Below are 17,168 nucleotides of genomic sequence, written 5' to 3' on the forward strand. Positions count from 1 at the left end.
TGAGGAGACTTCTGCCTCTTGGAGAGACTTGACAACTGAAGGTGACAAGAGAGTAAAACATGTGGAAGGGCCAGGACAACCCCATATGAGCTTTTTGGATAAAACAAAACAAAAAGAGTATGAAGGTGGAAGTGGGGAAAGGAATTGATTATCAAAGCAATGCGAGAAGGAATTTCTCCAGAGTGGAAGAAAACCATGGTCAGATTGAAAGGGACCAACAGAAGAAGCTATGAAGAAGCCACGTGTAGACATATCTTCTTGAAATTTTAGAAAACAACAAATATATGAACTATCCGAAGAGGTTTCACTGAGGGTAACAAACCCAAGCCTTCAGTGAAATGAGAAGGATATTAACATCTGTGTCATAGCCAAGATTTTAGCCCCTATGATCTTCTTTCTTGATATGCCCGTGAATATGGTACATCACATGGCTCAAAGGACTTTGCACGTGGAATTAAGACGGCTAGTCAGCTGATCTTAAAATAGGGAGATTATCCTGGATTATCTAGGTCCACCCAATGTAATCACGGAATACAAAAGTATCAGCCAGAAAGATGAGGCAGAAGGAGAAATCACAGAAATGGAAGGTGTAGGAGGGACTCAACCCACTGTTGTTAGATTTCAAGATGGAGAAAAGGGCCGTGAGCCAGGGATGCAGGTGGTCTCTGGAGGCTGAGAGTCTCCAGTTGGCAGCCAGCAAGAAAGCAGGGAGCTCAGTGCTACAGCCACATGAAAGTGAATTCTGCCAGCCTCCTGACCCAGTTTGGATAATCAAGGCCAACACCTTGACTTCAGCCTGATAAAAAATTGTCACACACACAAAAAAATTGTCACAGACATCATCTTGGCTTAAAATGGCATCCGTGTATTACCTCACAGTTCTATAGGTTAGAGCCTGGGTTGGTTTTGACTCATGTCTCTACTTCACTTTGACACTAGCCAAAACCAGCCCAGGCTCTAACCTATACAACTGTGAGATAATACATGGATGCCATTTTAAGCCACTGTGATGTCTGTGACAGTTCTTTATAAATAGAAAGCGAATGCAGATTTCTGTACGTAGAAGTGGAGTGTTGCTGTAACAAATACCTAGAAATGTGCAGGTGGCTTTGGAACCAGGCAGTGGCCTAATTTGGAAGACTTTTGAGGAGCATGATAGAAAAAGCCCAGATTGCCTTGAACAGGGTGTAGGAATATGGTCGTTAAAGCCTGCCGGTGAGGGCTCAGAAAGGAATGAGGAACATGTTCATGGAAATTGGAAACATCTTCAACAGTAACAGAAAGCTTAGCAGAATTGCGTCCTGCAGTTATCTGGAAAGCAGAGATACTAAGTCATGAAGTTGGCTCTATGGCTGAGATTTCCAAGCAAATGTTGAAGGTGTGACCTGGCTTTTTCTTGCTACTCAAAATGCATAAGGAGAGAGATACACTGAGAGAAGAATTATTCAACAATAGAACCCAGGATTTGATGATTTGGGAAAATCTCAGTCTACCAAGATGGCAAAAGGTAAAACAAATTGCTGTCAGGAAAGCATACTCTAGAGAAAACCAAACGAAACTGCTGAGGGGATGGCTGTACAACCATTCTAAGACCTCACAAAGTTTGGAAGGTCAGAGTATTAAGTTATACAAAAGGCTTTTGGAGAGATTAAGGGTGGGACTCATGGATTCCCCTCAGCCCTTTGAGCAGTAGCCAAAAGTAGAGGAGGGATTATCTAGGGAGGATTTGTGGGGGCGCTTCTTGTCTAACGGGGTAAACCCTTGTGACATAGACAGGAGTCTCACAAAGTTATGGAGAAGTTTACATTAGCAAAAACACTGCCAGCTTGGACGGAAAGGGACAGAGACAGGATGAAGTGAAGGGAGGCTGTTGGACCCTCAAAAGTCTACTGGCGGAAACTTGCTAGTGAAACTACTCAGCTGCACACAGATGCAACTTTTTATAAGAAAGGAAAGATGAGTCAGAGGACGGAGATGTGAGCCCAGAGGGTGGAGCTGAGAGTCGCAGAGGATCATTCACAGGCCTGGAAACTTGATGGAGTTTGTGCAGCTAGATTTCAGAGTTGATTTGGGTTGGTGACCACCTTTTCCTTCCACCTTCTCCCTTTTTGAAGCAGAATGTCTGCAACGATTAGTCTCTCACCATCGTGTGCTGGGAGCAGATAACTTACTTTCTGGTTTCGCAGATGGAGAGGAATTTTATCCTGGGATGGAGTGTGCTTAGAGTCACATCAATACCTAATTCAGGTGATATAGATCATGAAATTTGAGGAGTTTGAACTGATGAGACTTAGGGGAGATTTGTGCACTTTGAGTTGTATTGGGTTGCGACTTGGGACCTTGGGATAAGGTGAAGAGTTTTTGCATGTGGCATGGATGTGGGTCTTTGAGAGCCAGAGGGTGAAGTGTGTTAGACTGAATAATGGCTTCCCCCAAAAAATATGCCCATGAACTAATGCCCAGAGCCTGTGAATGTGTTACATGGCAAAAGGGACTTTGCAGCTATGATTAAGGTTGTGGTTGTGAGATATGGAGATTATCCTGGATCATCTAGGTGGGTCCCGTCTAATCCCACAGGCTGTGAAAAGCACAGAAGACAGAGTCAGTCATAAAGACACAGTATGAGATTCAGGTAAGACGGGGCTGAAGGAGAGGTCATAGAGGTTAGAAGAATGAGAAAGACTCCACCCTGTCACTGTTGGCTCTGAAGATGGAGGAGGATAAGCCCAGGGATGAGGATGGCCTCTAGAGGCTGAGAACAGTCCCATCCAACAGCAGGCAAGGACCTCAGTCCTAGAAGCATGGAGAACCAAACTCTGCCAGCAACCTGCATGAGCCTAGAAGTGAATTCCCCCCTAGAGACCCTGAAAAGGACTTCAGCCCTGCCAGCATCTCGATCTTGGCCTTGCTAACACTGAGCAGAGAAACCAGCCAACCCTCCTAGACTGTGACCTACAGAAGTGTGAGTAAATAATCGAGTGGTGTTTCAAGCTACTAATGTGTAGTAATTTGCTACAACATCTACAGGAAACAAATATAGTCATAACTTTCTCCCACAGCACTGGACCCTAGGACGCAATGAGCAACGCCTCCAAAGTTATCAGAAGAAGAGATTGTGAGCCTGGGATCCTATACCCAGGCAAAATGTCTTTCAAATAGGAGAACGAAGTCTGTTTCAATTAAATGTTCTTGAAAATTTACCTTCTACATATCCCATGTGAAACATTACTTGTAGTTTTACTCTAGTAGAACAAAAGAGGATTACAAGAAAGAGGGTAATGTAGGCTCTCAATATTCGTGGTGGAGTAAAATAAATCATAAGATAATATCTGTGCATCGAAAATAACCTGTTCATATTAGGACACTGAAATTGTTATGATTATGAAATGGATTTAGTGACATAGGGATGAAGATATAATATTTTTCCTGATTATATGAAGAATGAAAGACAACTAGAATCTCAGAAAAAATGTGCAAGAGAAGCGTGAGTCAAATATAAAGCTATCTAAAATTTTTATGAATTGATAAAATATAAAAAGTAATCATCTATTTTGCCTGATATCTTAAATTCTTTGAATGATGTTACTGTAATGAAATGGCATTACATGAACTCTAAGAATTTTTTTTCTTTCACTTTCAATTTTCAAAATTAACATACAGAATGAAAACATGGAAGAAGATGTAACCATAGTTTAGAACAAAAGCAATGGCCAAATATGAGATTAATGGGACAGGAGAGAACTATACAGACATGAATCTACTCAGCTTTGTCAGTTGAGAATAGATATGATCTAAAATCACTGGATTAAGAAATAGACATAGGAACACGCTGTACAGAATTATGAAGGTACTCACTCCCAACATAAAAACAAACAAAAGGCAAAACAAAACCCAACAAAAGTCATAGTGGATCCTGCACGCCTACCCTCCACACCCTGCCAATGACCTCACCTTAACTTGATTAAGTCTCTTAAAACCTTATTTCCAAATAAGGTCACCTTTTGAGGTACTAGGATTTAGGTCTTTCAGATATATTTGGAGGGCAAATCTATTCAACTTTTAACACAGAGAAAATGAAATATGGAACCTAATAAAATATACTTCACATAAAAGAAGGAAGACAGAGTTTGAGAGACAGAATGATAGCATATATTTAAGAAAAGTTACTGCAAGGGTAATTTTAGGCAGCATCTGTTCTCAATAAAATTCAAGGACATATAGACCCTTTAAAACAAGGGGAGAAACGTGGAAAGGAAATTTGGCTGGGAAGCAGGCAAACATAACAATTAATTTAGATTAATATATATAATACGTATACGTATATATACATATTGCAGGGCAACAGAAAACAATTGCAAATATGTTGTACACTTATAGTATCAACCATATAGAGATTGAAGTAAGCAAAGTGGAGGATAAGCTTGAAGAAAACAGAGACAAAGTCCAAGGTGGAGACCAAGACTATAAAAATGATGAGAGGGAATGTGATAAGTTGAAAACACATAATACACGGTGAAAATAAAGAAATAACAACCAAACGAAGACTGGGAAATATCTTTCCTGAGCTTAGAGACACTCTTACTGGCAGATTAAAGTGGTTCTTCCCATTCTGGCAAAATTAAGGAAATTAGATCAAATTCCAAACATTCTTGAATTTTGAGAATGGAGAAAATAGCCTACAAGCTCCAAGGTGGAAAATATCATATTTGAGCAGAAAGAAAAACACTGACTTCACGTTTTTCTTTCAGAGAGTGAACCTACATGCACGGCTATGTTTGTTCTGTGGGAATCTCTCTCTGGTGTGGCTGATGAGACCAGCATAAACCAGTCCAATGTCAAGTCGATCTGCATCCCCAGGAGCATGTCACTGGCACCCAGCAATTCCAGTCAGTCCCCTATGACATTGAATTAAGAGAAAAAAACAATGAAGTCCTATCTCCATGAAAAAGCCCAAAGATAAATGAGGGAGAGCTGTGCAGCAGGAAACAGATGATTCCAGTGCTATAGGGAGCACCCCTACTTCTGATGGCCATGCTGTTTCTTAATTTAGTTCTTCATGTTCCCTTGTGTGCTCTCAGTCTTGTATCTCATAGAATAGGCTTGAAGTTTTCACATATTCCTCCCCTTAGCTGCTCTAGGTTTTGCTTCATTTTGTTGCCTAAATTAGCTCCAGTGAGTTTCTATTAATTGCAACCAAATAATCCGTGAATAAGGTACATATAAAACAATATGCAAATGTTATTAATCATTACTGGGAGGGAAGATATAAAAATGTTAGTAATTTGACAATAAATAAGTTTCAAACATCTGATTATATAGCCCCCCCCAAATGATGAGGGATTAGAAGTTGGAGGAAATAAAATTTAGATAAACTTCCTCATCAACAACCCTAATAATTAGACAAATTTGCCCAAGTGTGTGTGATTTTTTAAAAATGTAATTCTAGGAGAATGAATAACTGCACATATTTAACAAATTATGAAAAGATATGCACTTAAGCTCACACAGCAAATGATAGACAACAGAGGGAATGGTAAAGACACATTTTTAAATGTTTGGAAATGTTATTATATGAGGATGAAAACAAGACCAAGCACTACAGATCCGACAGTAAGGGGAACTGGATGGAACGCTCCTTTCCAATCATTGTGAAACTCTTAGATGTAGAACACAGTGCAGAGAAAAATATAAAAAGATCAAGAAAAATTAAAATAATGGACAATGATATGTCAAAGATGCTAAAATGAACGGAGATAACGTTAAATCACTTCCTTTGTTCATCTATAGGAAGCGACTCATCCTTTCAAGTCTGATCGTGAGATGGCTGCAATTCAGTCATATCTTCAGGCTCCACTTCTAATTCCAGTTCTCTTGCTCTTTCTACTACCTCTGTAGTTACATCCTGCACTGAAGTCTTGAACCCCTGAAAGTCATCCATGAGAGTTGGAATCAACTTCTTCCAAACTCCTGTCAATGTTGATACTTTGACTTCTTCCCGTGAATCAGGAATGTTCTTACTAGTGTCTCTTGTGGTGAATCCTTTCCAGAAGGTTTTCAATTGACTTTGCCCAGATCCCTCAGAGGAATCACTATCTATGGCATCTACAGCCTTACAAAATGAATTTTTTAAGTTATTACTTAAAAGTAATAACTTGAAAGTCAAAATTACTCCTTGATCCATGGGCTACAGAACGGATGTCATGTTAGCAGACATGGAAATGGCATTAATCTCACTGTCCATTTCCATCAGAGCTCTTGGGTGACCAGGTGCCTTGTCAATGAGCAGTAACATTTTGAAAGGAATCTTTTTCTGAGCAGTAGGTTGCAGTAGTGGGCTTAAAATATTCAGTAAACAGATGTACTGTCACCCAGGCTTTGTTGTTCCATTAATAGCATGAGCAAAGTCGATTTAGCGTAATTCTTAAGGATTTTAGAAATGGTAACTGAGCACTGGCTTCAATTCAAAGTCACCAGCTGCTTTAGCGCCTAATAAGAGAGTCAGCCTGTCCTTTGACGCTTAAAGGCATTGACGTCTGTCTAGCTATGAAAGTCTAAATGGCATCTTCCTCCAGTATAAGGCTGTTTTATCTACATTGAAGATCTGTTTAGCGTAACTACCTTCATTAATTCTCTCAGCTAGATCTTCTGGATACCGTGTTGCAGCCTCTACAGCAGTACCTGCTGCTTCACCTTGCACTTCTATGTTATGGTGTTGGCTTCCTTCCTTAAACCGCATCAACCAACCTCTGCTAGCTTCCCAGTTTTCTTCTGCAGCTTCCTCCCCTCTCTCAGCCTTCACAGAATTGAAGAGAGACGGGGCCTTGCTCTGGGTTAGGCTTTGCCTAATGTTGTGGGAATGTTGTGGCTGGTTTGATCTTCTATCCAGACCACTCAGACTTTCTCCATATCAGCACTAAGACTGTCTCACTTTCTCATTCTTCCTGTGTTCACTGGCGTAGACATTTAACTTCCTTCGAGAAGTTTTCCTTTGCATTCACAATCTGACTGTCTTGCACAAAAGGTCTAGGTTTCAGCCTATCTCAGTTTTCAACATGCCTTCCTCACTAAGCTTCATCGTTTCTAGCTTTTGATATAAAGTGAGAGACATGTGACCCTTCCTTTCACTTGAACACTTAGAGGCCATTGTAGGGTTATTAATTGGGCTGATTTCAATATTGTTTTGTCTCAGGGAATAGGGAGGCCTGAGGGAGACGGGGAGAGACGGGGAATGGCCAGTCGGTGGAGCAAACACACCACATGTATTGATTAAGTTTGCCATCTTACGTGGATGCAGTTTGCGGCACCCCCAAAACAATTTTGGTAGTAACATCAAAGATCACCGATCACAGATCATCATAACAAATATAATAAAATGAAGAAGTTTGAAATACCACAAGAATTACCGGTATGTGACACAGAGACACAAAGTGAGCAAATGAAAGAAAAAAGTGGCACCTTAGACTGGCTGGATAGAGTCACCACAAACTTTCAATTTGTAAAAAACACAATATCTGTGAATCTCAATAAAGTGAAGTACAGTAAAATGAGGTCTGACTGTATATGTGTGTCCGTGTTAATAAAAAGTTGAGGAAACAAATTCCAACAGTTTCTTCTTGTTTCTTTTTTCATCCTAATGAAATCAGGTTTGGGGTAATTTTCCCCCTTCTTTTTACTTTACTGTTTTCTAAACTTTTGCATTTGGAAAGATATTATAAAGCATATTACTAGTTCAAATATTTGAAAAATTAGTCTCATATTACTGGATTTAAAGATGGCAAAATGTAAATTACTGAGATAACGAAGGGTTATATTTAAATAATGTGTTTATTTTAAGGATTTCCTTAGAATGTCTTTCCTGTACTTAGATGTTATTTATACTGACTATACTAGAATAATTGTTTTGAGCTGTAAAAAATAAGGCTTTTCTGTGAGTGGCTTAGACTAATTGAAAACAGAAAAAGAATTTGAATTAGATGTTCCTTAAAGCCCTTCCTAATAATAAATTCTGACTCTACTATTTATCCCAACTTCTAAGAGGAATAATTAATATTACGTGACATTTTACTACCTGCCAGGCACTGTTCTAGACAGTTTATATGTATTATTTAATACTCAGAAATAATTCATGAGGTTGGTACTATAAGATAGAATAATTGCTACTACTATTATTTTCAATGTCAAATAGGTAATGATTCATTAGAGATTGCAGATAGAACATTTTGTAGCAAACCGTAGAAGAACATTTCATTAACTGAAAAAATTACTCTTTTCCTTTCCTAATCCCAAATCTCTTATATATTTGTGCAATGAGATTGTTTAAGAACTTTTTTCATTTGGTAATATGTCCTTACAGTTTCTTTGAAGGATGAGGAAGTGTTGGCTGCTATAGGTAGGCTCTCCTAGGAAGCATCTGTATCCAGACGGTTTACTAGAGAGAACTCAGAACTGTACCCGTGAGGGAGTTAGGGAACAAGGATTCAGCAGAGGGAAAAAAAATCCGAGGCTGGCTTGGCCCTTCGCAGATGCCCTGTGTCTTCAGTTTCTGGGGAGACACTGAGGCAGAATCCAGCCACAGGCAGCATTCCTGGCTGGAGGAGTGAGTCAGAGATCAGGACAAAGCAGACCGATGTAGAGGAAAGTGCAGTAAAGTTTCCTAGGCAGACCCAAGAGAAGAGAAATCGTTATTAGGCATAAATCCAAAAGGACAGAAGAATGGATAAGGAGACAACAACCAAACCCTCTTAGAAACTAGAAAGAAAATTGGTGCATGTGAAAGGATTTGCTGACACCTAGAAGAGTGAATGCTAAAGCAGCAGAGAAGAAGCAAAGAGTCAACCAGATTTCCATCCAAGACTCCCTCCAGACACAGGAATTGACAGCATGAAATGCTTTGGAGGAGGTGACGACATAAGGGAGAGCAGGTGGAAGTCTGTATATGAGGCAGTCAGATCTCCATAACCCATGCCTCCCTCTCCAGAGAAAAGTGCTGGCATATTTCTTTGTGGGAGGGGAACTGTTTTTTGGAGATGGTTGGAGAAAGTTGTTGGACTGGGTGACAGACGTGAGCAGGGCTTCCCACGTAAAAAGTAAGAGACAAACAAAGGAGAAAAAAGCGATCTGGAGAAAACAGAATGCATGCAGGGAGGAAATAAAACACGACAAATAAAAGTGCTGTAAAAATCTCAGAGTGATAAAAGAATATATTGCAACTGTGAAATGAGAACAGTCACTTCAAAAAAGAAATTCAGAGTATATAAAAGAGCTCTTGGAAATTAAAATGTGATTTTTTTTTTTAAAAAAAGAAAAACTCAGTAAAATTATTTCATGGTAAAGCTCACCAAATCCTCCAGAAAGCAGAGCCAGGGATGAAGTGATGAACAAGGGACATGATAAGAATATTAAAGGACAGGTCCCAGAGGTTCAACAACTAAATATGGGAGTATCGCTCAAATAAAGCTGAGGGATAAGAATTTCTAAGCCAGAATTCCATACTCAGCCAACCAATCAATTAAACGTGAGGTAAACATTTTTAGGCATACAGCTTCTCAGAAATTTACTCCCAAGAGTTTGTCCTTATGAAAATACTAGATACCCAGTCCACCAAAATGAGTAAAGAGGTGTAAGGAACAGGAGATAGGAAATCCACGGGAAGGAGGCAGCCAGTGTCCCTAAGAGGAAGGTTCAAAGGAGTTTTCAGGCTGGAATCTATGCACTAGGCATAAAAGCCACCAGTCCAGATGGTAAAAGACTACAGGAGATAGTTCTTCAGGAAAACACAACTGATAGGAAAGAGCTGGCAAAGTACTGGGTGCTGAACTAGTAACTATGTAGAAAACTTTAAGAATTAGTAAGTATTAGTTCTAGGAAAAACAAAGTGGAATCGGAATGGAAAATGAAACTTTACCGCACGTCTGAGTTGAGAATTGTTTTTACAGCATTCCAATAAAGGAACACCAAGTATTAAACTTACTACCATAGAGGAAGGGGGTCACCTATGGGCTGGAGAAGGTGCAGAATGAATGTTTTATCCTCACATGTCCTGGGGCGGGGTTGGGGGGGGGGAATCTACTAGTGATAGTGATAAAAAATGAAAAATCACGAAAAGTATAAAACAGGTCATTTCCAGAAATGGAGCCAATACAGAAACAAATTAAAATGTGCAGTATTTGCCTCTGAGAAGGAAGAATTTGGGATGGAGGAGGTGGAGGAATTTTTTCTTATAAAATACCTTGTAGAATGATTTGATTACTAATATGCATGTGTAACTCTGAATAAAGATTCTTATTAAAAAGATGGACAATGTAAAAAGAAAGAGTATTATTTTTTTTAGTCCAAAAGAAGAGTACATTGATTGACCTGAACAAATTACCTTATTTTTTCTGAGATGACTTTAGGTCTAAATCAGTCGCCTGGCTTCTGAGCAACTTCGGAAGAGCTTCTTATCTGGACGACATTGTTAAAGATATTCCGACTGTTACCATTCTAAAATGTTGACCTAAATGACCTTTAGGTTTCTATTGTTATAATCTTAACTATAAACTCTCTTCTTTGTAGAATATAATTTTGGAAGACGTATACTTCAATAAATGATTAGTCTAGCCGTGAGGTATCTTATTTGAAAAAAGAATAAAATACATAAAATAAAAATGTCGGGGCTGCAGACCTCATTAATTCAGTTTTTTTTCCATATTCTACCTAGGCGAAGGTGAAGTTTACCTTTGAATGCCTAAGAAGAAATGAATATTGTAAGCATCATTATAAGGATATCTTGGTTATTTTTTTAAAGAAACTGAAGATTGCAGTGTATATTATTTAATAGACTATTGAATAAATATATATTGAGCTTATTCATGTAACAAATCTCATTAAGTACCTATTTTATTCAGGCATCCTGCAACATATTGGGAACACGAGGCTGATACTATATAGTTCTTGCTCTTATGGTGACACATAAGTAAGGAAATTGACATGAAAATGAGCAATTGTGATTAAAAGAAAAAATAATAATTGCTCTATTGAAGAGTTACACAAAATGTACTAGGAGCCCAGGACTATGAATATAGGCTTCACAAAGGAAATTCCATGTAAGCTGAACCTGAAGGAGAAATGAGAGTTAGTTCTATGAATTGATGGAGAAAATTCCAGAAAGAAAGCTTGAGCCGTGGTCCATATGTGGGTGGAAGTGTCACGTGTTCTGAGATCAGCCAAGAGTTGAGGGTGTCTGGAGCACTAAGCAGTGAGTCTGGAGAGAGAGGAAAGGAGACTAGATTTCATGAGTAAGGTCGAGTCAATGAGGCGCTATTAATAGCGATTATAATTCACAGTAGTCAAATTTTTCAAGTTAGTTCTCTGTGCCAGGCACTGAGCCAAGCACTTTACATACGACATCGTATTTAATCCTAACAATTACTCTATCGTCATTTTTAAGTTTTTCAAGCTTGAGAGTAGCAGAATAAAATTTGTGTAGAAACTTCATGCTAAATCTCATGAAAAAATGTTTCAGTCAAGTTAAAAAAAAAAAGGATACAAAATGGCTTAAGCGACCACGTAAAAATTTTATAATCTAGCAAGAAACGAGATTGGAAGGTTTAGATAGCCAGTTGTTTTATTCTTTTTCATCACTTCGAAAGTCTCCACTTATCAATTTAAAAATAAGAACAATGTGTGTTTTTAGAGGAAGAAGGGAAAAGAGAAGGGAGAAAGAGGAGAGATTCTGTGGTGAGGGAAGAGAAAAAAGGAAGAGAGAATAAGAGAGAGCGAGAGAGTGAGCTAGACCCACAATCGCTAAAAAGTGATGCTGGAGGATGGGAACGGGAGAAGGATGAGGCAGAGACTCCTCCCCCAGTGGTCCAGAAAATAAAAATAAAAAATAAAAAAATAAAAAGACAATACAGGCTTCGATGTAGGCAGTCATCAATAGAATAGCAAATGGAAGAATAAGAGAAGTATTTACAAATGGAAATGGTCATGCTTTGGGTGTGTAGATGTTAAGCCCATTCAGCCATAAAGGGAGATCTGAGCCTTGGTGAGGTTCCTGAGAGGACGTGATTAGTAACATGGTTCCTGTAGCTCTGGTATTATGATTGGTTGGTGGTTTCATAAATAAAATATGCTAACTCATAACTAGTGGGTGTCACTTTACACATCGCACTAATTAATCACATTCCTGTTAAAGAGAAAATGGTGGTTGAATGTTCCTGGTCACCAAGTTGATCCAGAACCTTAGGTTCTGGTTTTGACCTAGTGAAACCTTTTATCCTGTAGTCTTCACAACCCAGAACTTTCATGGATGACCACCAAGAGTACAGTAAGAGCAGTGAGGAACCTAAAAGTACTGGCTTGAGAGCACGGTTGACCATTGACCCAGACTGTACGGACTTGACTCTCCTTTACAAAATGTTCCATTGCCGTAAGATGTCGTGGATCAGATGTCAAAGTACACGCTGCCGTCGGCTCTGAGCGCCTTCCTACCCATCCTCCTCTCGCCTGTTAACCTTGCCCTTTCTTCACCCCCCAGGGCTCTACGAAACCTTTCTAACCAATGATGAACCAGAATGCTGTGACGTCAGGAGAGAGGCAAAATCCAACACCCCCTCCAAGGGGACGGTGGACAGAGGCGGCTCCTGTCCCAGGACGTCGCTGCCAGCTTCAGCAGCGCCCAGGCTGGGCCCCGGCAGACTCAGACTGTGTGTCCTCATGCTGATGCTCCTTCACACAGTTCTCACGGCCTCGGCGGCGCAGAACGCCACGGCGCTGGGCGTCGGGGGCGTCCACGCACTTGACGAGCGCTCGGCCAGCAAGGAGTAGGGATGCTGGACCCTGGAGCGTGCCTGCCGCCCTGGCCACCGGCGTCACGGCCTGGGTGCTCCGACCGCGCATCACTTTGTGCAGGGCCTGGAGGGCAAAACTGGAAAAGAGGGGCCTGAATCCAAACAAGGACACACACACAGCTTTTTATGGACTAAAAGGCTGGAAAGTGACTTCAGTTTCTCACACCATTTTATACACTGTGTTTTAATGTTTGGAGGTTTTCTTTGCTTTCCTTTTGATTTGGGTTTATCTGTTTGTTTTGTTTTTGCACTTGTTAATACAGGATTTATTTGGGGGGATGGTTTCTCAGAGGTAAACTAAGTCTTTTCACTGTCGCTCTCTCTATATATATTTCTAGTCATTGTGTGTGCTCCTCAGATAGTTCTGTCTCACGTCCTGTCAGTTTCTATTAGCGGAATGACGGCTATGACCTCGCGGTATAGCAAACAACAACAACACACACAAAAAAAAATCATAAAAAAATAAAAAAGACAAAAAAAAGAAAACAACAAAAAAATAAAAATAAAAAAACTCCCTGACTCTCCCTCCTGCCTCTGGAACCCACACCCCTCCCGGCCTGCCCGCCCCGGGCCTTCCCCGCCCACAGCAGATGACATCCGCTTGCTTCTGTCCTTGTCGCAGCTGCCGTGAGTGGGCACAGTGCACGCTCCGCTGGGCCCCTGAGCCGCTGCTGCACAAACCTGCAACGGAGCAGAACCAGGGGGGCCCTTTCTAGCTGAACAAACAAGTGCTCTCCATAACAGGTGGGGTCAGACAGTTAGCACATCTTTACGTTGAAAATAAAACAAAAGCAAAGAAAACTACCGTGAACTCGGTTGGTCCAGCTCCCCCTTCCAAGGGCCCAGGCCTTCCTCACTGGTCGGGTGGCTGGAAGCAGCCGCCCAGAATGGGGGTGTGAGGAGGTAGGGAGTCCTGCCCTGAAGCCGCAGGTGGCTGGGCTTTCGCTGGGATTTCAGTTCTGTTGCAGGACTACACGAGCACCTTTTGGCCATTGTTACAGGAACAGGATTCTGAGGACCCAAATCTGGACTTCTTTTTCCTCCTTTACCATTGTGGAGGGCTAGCAGACGTGCTCAGACACCTGCAGCATACAGAATCTAGACCATTTCACCCCAGTATTTCTCCCACATACAGTTTTTAATTACTCCAGGTATAAAGTGTATGCAATTCTGCATTATCAAAAAGAACTTTTCAAACACTAGGTTAGCCATTTTCATTCAAGTACAGAAACGTTACCACTCTCACATGCTCTAGATAGTTGAAGACAAGAGGAGAAATCGGATCGCTCTGTTTGTATTTTTTCTTTTTGTGGGAACATTTTACCTGCTGAGTGTCTATGAATTTGCTTTCTAAAAAAAAAAAAAAAAAAAAAAAAAAAAAGGCTTTTATGAGTTTACAGTAGAATCAGTGGAAGGAAGAGTTAATAAGGGCTGTTTTTAAAACAAACAATCAAAACAAATAATTTTAAACGAACCACTTCACATTCTTTACTATTCTCTAACTACACTCGGGAACTGCATTTCAGGGATGATTGCTGTATAGCTGGCAGATGAAGGAAAACCATGGAAAAGGTCCTCTTAGCGAACAAAATTTAGTTCTTAACTTTCTAGCTATGAAATTCCCCCAGGCATTTGTTTTTGTTGAAACAAAACTTTAATCTCTGCATCATACCTAACTCTGCGACACGCGTTACAGTTATGCATATTTTGTTTTGAATAAAAAAATAAAAAAACTGTTTTGTTCCAGTCTGTTAAGAATATTCAAAATAATAAAGGTATTGCTTAGTAAAATTGCTAGAATTGTTTAGCAGTACATGCACAAATATTTTACTAGATTCTTTGTTTTAATAGTGTTTTGTTGAGACTGAAAATCCTAAAATGGTCTGCGCAAATACAAAAAAAAAAAAAAAACACCAAAAATGCAAAATTCTCCAGTTTTTGTTCCTTTTTTGAAATTTGTTTTCTATTCAAATGCAAACACACATTCACACGTGCACACACACAGGCACAGCATTTGTAATTGATGGAAATAATGGTACTATTTCTGGCGCCTATTAACTGCATTGAGTTTTGCGAGACTTATAGAAGTGAGTTTTGGTAAAGCCTAATGAGTGGGGGATTCCAGATTTCAGTGGAGTTGGGGGTGGGATGAGAAGGGTTAGGGAGCAATGACTGGAGGGGGAGGGGGGTGATGACTTATGGGGAAGAACGTATCAGATGAGCTCTTTTTCCACTGACCACCTCTTAATGACTTTAAGGTATATGACCACAACAAAGTTTGTCGTGACCTTCACCTACCTCTGCCCAACAAACACCATCCCACTGTTTCTTCAGTGTTCCTTGTGCTTCTGTTCATGCCAGAGGCATTTCCATTCTTTCAGGAAAACCACACAACAGAAGATGCAAGTTGCACCCACTTTTACCGGGATGACAAGAAGTTACTATTTCTAGACACAGGGCACAGTGATGACAGATAGCATCTCTTAACAATGGGGTTTCATTTTCTATTAATATTTTTTTGCAACTGATTAAGATTCTTTTCCAGAATAAAGGGACTGGATGGTTCCATCTGCCCATGTTTTAGCTTTAGTTTGGGGAGAATGGCGGCCAAAAAAGGTAAACCCAAACCACCACTACTTTACATGGGAGGTAAGCCCTCCAAAAGACAAGTTCAAGAACTGGGAAAAACCATGCAGTATTGGAAATACGAAATTCTCGCTTAGGTGAGGAAGAGATGGTGGGGTGGGAAGGGAAATGGCAAGTCAGCCGGAGTTGGAATCAACTGTAATTCTGGTCAGATTTTTTTCTTGCCACATTTACTCTGATGTGAGAAGGGTCTCCGTGCCTAGTATTTATGATTGTAAATGTGTAACCATTGGCCTATGACATTTCCACCGACACAGTGAACTAAAGCGGCTATTCCTCGATTGGCTAAAGAATCCAAATAGGCAATGACTCCTTCACGAAGACAAGAAACAACCACTGATGATCTGTGATGCAGCCAGTTGGTGATCCACACCTCACTACATCCATGGATCCTTTGCAGTGGTTTTCCTACTTGAGAACATGCTTAATGTTCTGCACAGAAAATATTCCCACCTTGCACCTTTGTAATCATCGTCTTATTCTATTTTCCTCGTGGTGGATATCCACTGCATACTAGCTAATGAATTATGATATTAAAACAATTATTTCTGAAAACAAGCTGAAAATCAAGAAAATAATATTCTTCACAAATGTATGAAACAGACTTCTCCATATTTATTGTTGTCTTTTTTTTTCTGCAATAGAGAAATCCCCGTTTGAAGAATATGTTGATACTGCAAAACCAAATGTCAACTAACATAAGTGGAGTTATATATTACTCCTTATTGCATGGATGTTTGGTGGTACATTATATGGACTTCTCCTTCATTAAAAAGATAGTATTGTTCCCCTCACCCACAAATAGTAAGCAAAAGTTGTTCTTTTAAGTGACACCATGATAAAAAAAAAAAGCAATTTAATTCCTTACCGATGAATTGGTACTGTTAATTACTAGGACCTGTAGTCATTAAAATAAAAGAAGGTAGGAACACAGCAAGGAAAAAAGCAGACAAGAAGGAAGGAAGGAAGGAAGGAAGGAAGGGAGGGAGGGAGGGAGGGAGGGAGGAGGGAAGGAAAACAAAAATGGATTTTTGCATGAATGAATAAAAACCTCATTTTTACCAGGAAAAAAATAAATAAATGAAAGATGTAGTTGGGTGTCAGGTCCATATGCCAAATACCTGAATTGGGAGATGACATTTGGTATCTGGACAACATTAAAATATTGATCAGTCCCAGGCATTGTTTTAGTTCTTTCTTAGTAACAGCCAAATTCACAGTGTTATTGCAACTGGAAGCATACGATCTGCAAAGAAATGAAAACTGCATCTTATTTTCACTATAACTGCAGATGGGTATTTGACTATATATGCATCCATGTGTGTATATAGGGAGAAAGGGTTATATATCTCTGGCATATTTTTATAGTGAGATATATATACATAGAGAGAGAGAGAACAAGAGGGTACCTCTGGTTCCTTAAGCAAAAACACTGCAGTAAATTTAAATTTATTCTGTATGAATACATGTCTATGCTGAGTTGATATCTCTTTTGTCTTAAATTACTACTACAATTTCCATGCAATGAAATCACAGTGAAAAAAACTAGGAAGGCTGAGAAGTTATTGATTAAGTCTAAGTAAATTAAGTCTCAGTAAATTAATGGATTAAGCAGGGCTCCTGATTAACCTTCTTATTTCACTAATTCTTATCTCTCTTCCCCTTCCATCCACCTCTCACCCACCTAATGGA

The 17,168-nt window shown here is 39.8% G+C and overlaps 1 protein-coding gene across 2 annotated transcripts in view; it reads left to right on the forward strand.

Moving 5' to 3' along the window:
* The window catches only part of NALF1 (NALCN channel auxiliary factor 1), a 573,794-nt gene extending 559,164 nt beyond the window's left edge, over positions 1 to 14,630 (forward strand). The window contains exons 3-4 of one of the 2 annotated variants that reach the window (XM_049701385.1): positions 10,700 to 10,745; positions 12,518 to 12,653. In XM_049701385.1, the coding sequence (XP_049557342.1) occupies positions 10,700 to 10,722 (23 nt within the window). In that variant the 3' untranslated portion in view covers positions 10,723 to 10,745; positions 12,518 to 12,653. Of the gene's footprint in view, positions 1 to 10,699; positions 10,746 to 12,517 lie in introns of both variants that reach the window. The other variant, XM_004273611.4, reaches the window with a different exon arrangement.
* Positions 14,631 to 17,168: the final 2,538 nt, after the last annotated feature.

This window comes from Orcinus orca, chromosome 18 (assembly GCF_937001465.1).
Source record: "Orcinus orca chromosome 18, mOrcOrc1.1, whole genome shotgun sequence".
Taxonomy (NCBI): Eukaryota; Metazoa; Chordata; class Mammalia; order Artiodactyla; family Delphinidae; genus Orcinus; species Orcinus orca.